The sequence below is a fragment of the Orycteropus afer genome, unplaced genomic scaffold, assembly GCF_000298275.1.
Source record: "Orycteropus afer afer isolate SDZICR_OR568_19922 unplaced genomic scaffold, OryAfe1.0 scaffold00177, whole genome shotgun sequence".
NCBI lineage: Eukaryota > Metazoa > Chordata > Mammalia > Tubulidentata > Orycteropodidae > Orycteropus > Orycteropus afer.
Window position 1 is genome coordinate 4,182,131 of NW_006921764.1, and position 9,417 is coordinate 4,191,547.

At 41.0% G+C, this 9,417-nt stretch overlaps 1 protein-coding gene across 1 annotated transcript in view; it reads right to left on the bottom strand.

The window, feature by feature from the left end:
- ANKS1B (ankyrin repeat and sterile alpha motif domain containing 1B) overlaps window positions 1–9,417 on the bottom strand; it is a 1,816,017-nt gene that overhangs the window by 1,448,063 nt on the left and 358,537 nt on the right. The window contains exon 5 of the mRNA XM_042781827.1: window positions 9,305–9,380. Coding sequence (XP_042637761.1) covers window positions 9,305–9,380 — 76 coding nt within the window. The remainder of the gene's footprint in view (window positions 1–9,304; window positions 9,381–9,417) is intronic.

Below are 9,417 nucleotides of genomic sequence, written 5' to 3' on the forward strand. Positions count from 1 at the left end.
CTGCTCTCCCGGCCTGCTACTCTGGGCGGGCCCGAGTTGCCTCTCCTTACCTAATCCCTTCGGCTGACTGCTCTTCTGTCTGGCTTCCTGGCTTTTAATCCCCTTTCTCCTGCTCTTCCTGCTTGCTACTTCGGGCGTCCCTGAGTTGTCTCTCCTCACCTGTAACCCTGGGGCTGGCTTGGGTTAGGCATACCTTATTTTTTCAGAGACATCTTTGCTTTTGAACACTTTAAAGAGATCTTTTGCAGCAGATTTGCCCAGTGCAATAGGTCGTCTGTGCACCTACCAGTATCTTATTTTGCCTTGGTCATATTATGCTGATCTCTCCCTTATTTTACATTACCTTTCCCTTCACCCAAGTTCATTATGTGTCTACTGCACATAACAACAACAAAACAACCTTGATAATATCCCTCCTGAATTTAGAGACCAGTTAAAGAATAGATTTGATGCACTGAACACCAATTACCAAAAAGCAGAGGAATTGTGCGATGACATCAAGAACATCATCCATGAAGAAAGCAAAAGATCATTTAAAAGACAAGAAAGGAAGAAAAGACCAAAATTGATGTCAGAAGAGACTCTGAAACTTGCCCTTGAACAGAGAGTAGCTAAAGCAAATGAAAGAAATGACAATATAAAAGAGCTGAACAGAACACTTCAAAGAGCAGCTCAAGCAGACAAAGCCAATTACTATAGTGAAATGTGCAAAGACCTGGAATTAGAAAAACAAAAGGGAAGAACACACTCGGCATTTCTCAAGCGGAAAGAATTGAGGAAATCATTTAAGCCTCTAGTTGCAATATTGAAAGATTCTATGGACAAAATATTGAACGATGCAGGAAGCATCAAAAGAAGATGGAAGGAATACACAGAGTGCCTATGCCAAAAAAAAAAAAAAACTGGTCGATGTTCATCCATTTCAGGAGGTGGCAGATGATCTAGAACCAATGGTATTTAAAGAAGAAGTCAAAGCTGCACTGAAGAATTGGCAAAGAACAAGGTTGCAAGAATTGATGGAATACCCACTGAGATGTTTCAACAAATGGATGCCCCATTGGAGGCACTCACTCAGTTATGCCAAGAGATTTGGAAGACAGCTACATGCCCAACTGACTGGAAGAGATCCATATTTGTACCCATTCCAAAGAAAGGTGATCCCACAGGATGCAAAAATTATTGAACAATGCAAGTAAAATCTTACTGAAGATAATTCAAAAAACTTACTGAAGATATATCAAAAACGGTTGCAGCAGTATATTGACAGAGAACTTCCAGAAATGCAAGCTGGATTCAGAAGAAGACTTGGAATGAGGGCTGTCATTGCTGATGTCAGATGGATCTTAGGTGAAATCAAAGAATACCAGAAAGATGTTTACATGTGTTTTATTGACTATGCAAAAGCATTTGATTGTGTGGATCATAACAAATTGTGGATAACATTGAGAAGAATGGAAATTCCAGAACACTTGATTGTACTCATGAGAAACCTGTACACAGACCAGGAGGCTGTCATTCAAACAGAACAAGAGGATACTGCATGTTTCAAAATCAAGAAGTGAGGACATCAAGGTTGTATCCTTTCACCATATTGATTTAATTTGTATGCTGAGGAAGTAATCCAAAAAGCTAGATTAAATGAAGACGAACATGGTATCAGGATTGGAGGAAGACTCATTAACAACCTGTGATACACAGATGACACAACTTTGCTTGCTGAAAGTGAGGATGACTTGAAGCACTAACTGATGAAGATTAAAGACTACAGTCTGCAGTGTGGATTATACTGCAATATAAAGAAAACAAAAATCCTCACAACTGGTCCAATAAACAGCTTCACGGTGGATGGAGAAAAGATTGAAGTTGTCAAGGATTTCATATTACTTGGATGAACATCAATGGAAGCAGCAGTCAAGACATCAGACGATGTACTGCACTGGAGAAATCTCCTGCAAAGGACCTCTTTCAAGTGATGAAGAGCAAAGATGTCTCCTTGAAGACTAAGGTGTGCCTAACCCAACCCATGGTATTTTCAATCACCTCTAATGCATGTGAGAGCTGGACAATGACTAAAAAAAACCGAAGAAGAGTTGATGCTGTTGAGTTTTAGTGTTGGAGGAGAATGCTAAGAATACCATGGTCAGATGAAAGGACTAACAAATCTGTCCTGGAGGAAGTGCAGACAGAATGCTCCCTGGGAAGTGAGCACGGGCAGACTTCTCACCTACTTTGGTCATGTTTTCAAAAGGAACCATTCCCTGGAGAAGGATATCATGCTTGGTAAAGTGGAGGGTCAATGAAGAATGGGAAGGCCCTCACTGAGATATAGACACAATGGCTGCAGCGATGGGTTCAGGTATAGCAAGGATCATGAGGGTGGCACAGGACCGGGCAGTGTTTCATTCTGTGGATACTAAGTCGCTATGAGTCAGAGACAACTCGACAGCAACTAACAATAACAACAACATACAGACTGAATAAGTATGGTGAAAGAATATAATACTGATGCACACTTTTCCTGATTTTAAACCATGCAGTATCCCATTACTCTGTTTGAAAGACTGCCTTTTGGTCCATGTACAGGTTTTACATGAGCACAATTAAGTGTTCCAGAATTCTCATTCTTCACAATGTTACCCATAATTTATTATGATTTTCACAGTAGGATGTTCATTATAGTCAAGAAAACACAACTAAACATCTTTCTGGTATTCTCTGCTTTCAGCCGATAGCATTTCTAATAACAGCAATGCTATCCCTCATTCCATGTCCTCTTCTGAATCCAACTTGAATTTCTGACATTTCCCTGTCAATGTACTGCTGCAACTGTGTCTGAATTATCTTCAATAAAACTTTAATTGCAGATGATATTAATGATATTATTGAAAACTTTCCACATCCTTTTGGATCATCTTTCTTTGGAATGGGCACAAATATCAATCTCTTCCAGTTGGTTGGCCAGGTCTTCCAAATTTTTTATCATAAACAAGCAAGCACTTCCAGAACTACATCTCTTTGCTGAAACATCTCAGTGGGTACTCCATCAATTCCTAGAGCTTGTTTTTAACCAATGCCCTCAGTGCAACTTGGACGTCTTTCTACAATATCATCATTGGTTCTTGACCATATGCTACCTCCTGAAACGTCTGAATATAGACCAATTCTTTTTGGTACAGTGACTCTGAGTATTCCTCCCATCTTTTGATGTTTCCTGCGTGGCTCAATGTTTTGTCCATAGAACCCTTCAAAATTACAATTTGAGGCTTTTTCCCTCAATTGTTTCAGCTAAAAAAATGCTGAGTGTGTTCTTCCCTTCTGGTTTCCTAACTCCATGTGTTTGCAGATTTCATTATAACGCTTGAATTTGTCTTCTCAAACCTCCCTTTGAAATCTTCTGTTCAGTGCTTTTTCACCATTTCTTCCATTCTCTTTAGCTACTGTCCATTCAAGAGAAAGTTTCAGAGGCTCTTCTGACATCCATTTTGTTCTTTTTTTCCTCTTTTTAAATGACCTTTGGTTTTCCTCTTGTATGATGTCATCCAACAACTCATCTGGTCTTCAGTCTTTATTAATCTTGTTATTTTGTTCTTGAATAGTTTTCCTGAGTTCTTCCAGGGTACTGTCTGTGTTCTCCTTGATTCTGTTTGGGGTTTCCTTAAGCTCTTGTAGAGTTCTATAAACATACCTTCTAAATTCCTTCTTGGATCTATTGCCTTCTCTTCCTCCATGTTTAATGAGACTTTTATTTGGGATTTTACTTCTACTGTCTTATCCTGGTTTTTTTTGTTTGTTTGTTTGATTTGAGGTTGCCTGTTGTTTCCTAGACATTTTGAAGTTGTCTTTAACTGTTAGTTATGTATTGGTTTGCTTTGTCTTGGTTTTACGATTTAATGTTTTTGGAAAGTTGGAGCTGGTGTATTTTATTTATTTATTTATTTATTTAGGTTAATAATTCAGGTGTGCTGGGTTGCTCTGCAGTTTTCTTTCTGATGATGGAATCACTGTGTAGAATGTGGATGCAGGTCTGTCTGTCATGAAATGAGTTAGGATTTGAGCCAGCAGGTGTTACGGTGGCTTAATGTGTTTTTTCTATTGGATAAGGCAGGGGAGAGGTGGGGAAAGGAGAAAGAAAAGAAGGGGGGAAGAAAAGGCTCCGAGGCACCAGGAGCCATTTCCAGGGCTTTCAGTGGGCAGCTAATGATGACATTATACCATTACTAACAGGTCCACAGCTCAAGTTCGGCATAGACTCCAATTATAAGGGGGCTGCAACTTTCCACCAGGTTCAGACAGCCGCAAAAAAAAAAAAAAAACATTCCCTAGGCCCCTCCATGCCAAAGAGCTGACCTCCAATAACTCTGGTCTTCAGTCTTTAGTGTTCAATGTGCCAAATCTATCCTTGAAATGGTCTCTGAATTCAGGGGATATACTCAAGGTTGTACTTTGGCTCTCATGGACTTTTTTGTTTTTGTTTTTGTTTTTGTTTTTTTTAATTGTGATTTGGGTGAAAGTTTACAGAGTAAATTCACTTTCCATATAGCAGTTCACACACATGTTGTCTCATGACATTGACTACAATTTACCACAATGCAACAGCTCCCCTCCCACTTTCTCCCGATAGTTACCTCTTCCCTGTGTCCATCCCTCCATGCACTCCTGCCCCCTGAGCTGTCTCCCTGTGCATAACAGCCCTTCTTTCTCCCATGATTATTCTCTCCAAGGAGTGTATCTACCTCAGGTAAATGCTCAACTCATATGCCTGTCTTTTCCTTGGCTGGGAGCCACAGGAGTGGGTTCAATTCCAGACCTGAAGATCAGCTAGGGGCCATAGTCTCAGTGGTTCCACCAAGCTCTATCAGACCAGCAAACCTGGTTCCCCCTTTTTTTTTCCCCCCAAATGATTTTGAGTTTTGTTCCACATTGTTCTCCCTCTCTATCCAGGATCTCCTACATAGATCCCTCTCTGAGTGATTGACAGTGGTAGCTGGGCACCATCTAGTTCTTCTGGTCTCATAGTCGTATAGGCTATGGATCACATGGTGCACAAGTTGTGAAGACTAATTGTTTCCATGAATCTTTGGTTTTCTTCATTCGTCTTTGCTCTGGATGAGGAAAGACTCATCATTGCATCTAGATGGATGTTTGCAAGCTTAAGATCCCAGTTGCTACTCGCCCAAGGAGGAGATGGAGCAATGTTTTGTGTAGTATGTTATGCCAATTGAGTTTGATGTCCCCTGTGACTATGGTCTCATGAACTTGTTTTAATTTTCTTCAGCTTCAACATTTACTTGCATGTGAGCAATTGATGATTTGTTCTGCAGTTGGTCCCTGTCCTTGTTCTGATGGATGATTTTTGAGCTTTTCTATCATCTCTTTCCATAAATGAAATCCGTTTGATTTCCGTGTATTCCCTCCTATGAGGTCTACATTTATAGTCACCTTTTATGTTGCTGAAAAAGGGTATTTGCAATGAATAAGTGGTTGGTGTTGCAAAATTCTGTCATGGGATCTCCAGTTTCATGTCTATCACCAAGACCATATTTTCCAACTACCAAGCCTTTGATTTAATTATTTTTTTAATTGTGATTTGGGTAAAAGTTTACAGAATAAATTCACTTTCCATATAGCAGTTCACACACACGTTGTCTCATGACAATGACTACAATTTATCACAATGCAACAGCTCCCCTCCCACTTCCTCCCGATAGTTACCTCTTCCCTATGTTCCTCCCTCCATGCACTCCTGCCCCCTGAGCTGTCTCCCTGTGCATAACAGCCCTTCTTTCTCCCATGATTGTTCTCTCCAAGGAGTGTATCTACCTCAGGTAAATGCTCAACTCATATGCCTGTCTTTTCCTTGGCTGGGAGCCACAGGAGTGGGTTCAATTCCAGACCTGAAGGTCAGCTAGGGGCTATAGTCTCAGGGGTTCCATCAGGCTCTATCAGACCAACAAACCTGGTCCCCTTTTTTTTTCCCCCAAATGATTTTGAGTTTTGTTCCACACTGTTCTCCCTCTCTATCCAGGATCTCCTACATACATCCCTCTCAAGTGGTTGACATTGGTAGCTGGGCACCATCTAGTTCTTCTGGTATCATAGTCATATAGGCTGAGAATTGCATGGTGTACCAGTCACTAGGACTAATTGTTTCCATGAATCTTTGGTTTTCTTCATTCTTCTTTGCTCTGGATGAAGAAAGACCCATTGTTGCATCTAGATGGCTGCTTGCAAGCTTTTAAGATCCTAGTCACTATTCTCCAAAGTAGGAGATGGAACAATGTTTTGTGTAGTATGTTATGCCAATTGAGCTTGAAGTCCCCTGTGACTATGGTCCTGAGCCCACAGGTTCAACTACTCACTCCCTCTGGGTAGCTGGCTGTGACCAAGAAGTGACTACAACCTTGTCCCTTGTCAGCTCTACTATATACCTGGGAATTCTTACAGAACACACAAATACACTTGTAGAACCATTGTCTGCCAACCTTATACATGGTCTTGGGTACACTCCCCACTGCATAGACATATCTAATAGTTCAGCCTGTCCACCCATCTATCCACTCATATACCCATGTTTGCTTTCACTGACAACGCAGTACTGTATGTGCAAAAGGGTTCATCTTTGTTGTCTGCACCTCCCATGTACCTCTCTCTGTCTTCCTCATCCTCAATGCCACCGTGTTGATCACTCACATTTGGTACGCTGCCCTTCTCCTCACCCAAATCAATACTTATCTCTACCTATCTAACAGTGTTCTCTACCCTCCTCACCCTCACCCCTGGTAAACAACAAAGAAAATTTCCTTCCATATATAAACCTTTCCTTGACTTTTTACAGTAATGGACTAATACAATATTTGTCCTTCTGTGATTGATTTATTTCACTCAGCATAATATCCTCCAAGTTCATCCATGTTATGCAGTGTTTTGCAGATTCTACGTTATTCTTTAGGGCTGCATAGTATTCCATTGTGTGTATATACCATAGTTTGGTTATCCATTCCTCAATTAATAGACACCTAGGTTGTTTCCATCTTCTGGCTATTGTAAATAGTGCTGTAATGAACATGGGTGTGCAAATGTCTGTTCTTGTCATGGCTCTCACTTTTTTATGATACATACCTAGTAATGGATTGGCTGAGTCAAATGGCATTTCTAATTCCAACTTTTTAAGGAACTGCCATACTGCTTTCCATGGTGGCTGTACCATTTTACAGTGCCACCAGCAGTGTATCAGAGTACCAATCTCTCCGCATCCTTGCCAGCATTTGTTATTTTCTGTTTTGTTGAACTTTGCTACTAGTGCTGGGGCAAGATGGCATCTTGTTGTTTTGATTTACATCTCTCTAATGGCTAATCATCATGAGTATTTCTTCATATGTTTACCAATCCTTTTTTTATTCCAACTTTTATATTCCAGTCACCAGTAATTATCAGTGCAGATGCAATGGTCAAAGAATTCAGCTGCTCACTCAAAAGTTAATGGTTCAAACCCACAGTCACTCTGTGTGAGAAAGATGAGGCAATCTGCTTCCACAAGGACTTACAGCCTTGGAAACCCTATGGTGCAATCCTTCTCTGTTCTATAGGGTCACTAAGAGTCTGAATCAATTCAATGGCACTGGGTTTGGGCTTATTAGTTGCATGTTTGATCAATAGCAGAATGAGGAAGTTGGTAAAAATCTTCAATTTCTTCATGTTTGGTGTCAGTGAGTTCTGCCTATATTTGTAGAACAGTTGTATTAACTTGTCTTCCTTGTACATGTATGGATATTATCCCATCACGGACAGCACTGTGCTTTAGGACAGATCTTGAAATGTTCTTTTTGATGATGACTAAGATGCCTGCTTTGGTCCTCTAGTGCTGCTCTAACAGAAATAACAGATGGGTCACTTTAACAAACAGGAGTTTATTTTCTTACAGTTTAGGAGGCTAGAAGTCTGAGTTCAAAGTGCCAGCTCTTGGGGCTGGGTGAAAACCCCTCAATCGTGAGCTTCAACTCTTCCTCTAGTTCCTGGCCCACTGGAGCTGAAGGCCTCTCTCCACTCAAGCAGTTGCTGGATGCTGAGGCTAACAAGCCCAAGGTTGACAAGTAAAATGGCATAGTCCCTATATTACCAAACAATATAGCAAGCCTCTAGTACAAGTCCAGAGACAGTCCCAAGATCAGCAGGAAACACGGCAGGCTGTTGAATAAAGAGTAGGCTACGTGCAGGGTCCAAGCATGTCAAAAAGCTGCAGAGACCTTTCTCAAAGCTTCTTTTTATACACTGGAAGCAGACCACATCCCTAAGGCAGTTACTCAGCTGCTCCAGTAGATTCCACCATGGAGATGACCACCAGTCTCATCATGGAGAATAAATACATCCAGCTGCCCAGCCACTCAAAACCAGGCACAGCCAAATTGACATAAGTTAATTACCACAGTGCCATTCTTCTTCAATTTCCCGCATAGTAGATCATATGATTGTCCAATTCAAAATGGCCAGTATTGGTCCACTTTAGCTCACTAATGCTTAAGTTATCAATTTTTATGCATGCCATTTCATTTTTTACAATTTCCAATTTTCCTAGAGTCATACTTTGCACATTCCACACTTTCATTATTAATGGATGTTTGCTGCTATTTCATCTCATTTTAATTCCATTCATGTCATTAAGGTCAATTCTACTTAAAGGAGGTAGCTCTCCCCCAGTCACATTTTGAGTGCCTTCCAACCTGAGAAGCTCATCTTCCAGCACTATATCCATGTTCCACCACTATTTATAAGGTGTTCACTGGCCAATTTATTTAGAACTATACCATCAGGTCCTTCATCCTAGTCTTCTTAGTCTAGAAGCTCCACCGAAACCTGTCCACTATGGGGGACCTGCTGGTACTGGAACCATCAGTGGCATAGCTTCCAACATCATAGCAACATGAAAGCCACTACAGTAGGACAAACTGACAGACAAGTGGTGCCATGATATGAATAAATGTCTGCAACTTGGAATGAATGTATGAAATAAAAGTGATTTGTAAAGAAAACTGTCATTTTCATGTGCCTACTCCTGAAAGAAGGAGCTCTGGTGGCATAGTGCCTAACGCATTTGACTACTAACCAGAAGGCCGGTGGCTCAAACCCACCAGCCACTCCTTGTAAGGAAGACTGGGAAATCTACTTCCATAGAGATACCTCCTCAACAATCCAAGGAGGGGTTGTATGAGTTGGATCCGACTCGACAGCAGTGCGTGCGTGCATGCAAACTCCTGAAACAGAGACAGTTATTTGGCAGGATGAGCCCTCTCAACAATCAGGATGTTACCTGTTTCTAACAGAATTCGCACAACATCCACCTTTCCAAACAAGGCTGCTTCATGAAGTGCACTCCCCTTTTCTGTCTGGAAAAAAAAGAAAGAAAGAAGGGAAAAAAAATAG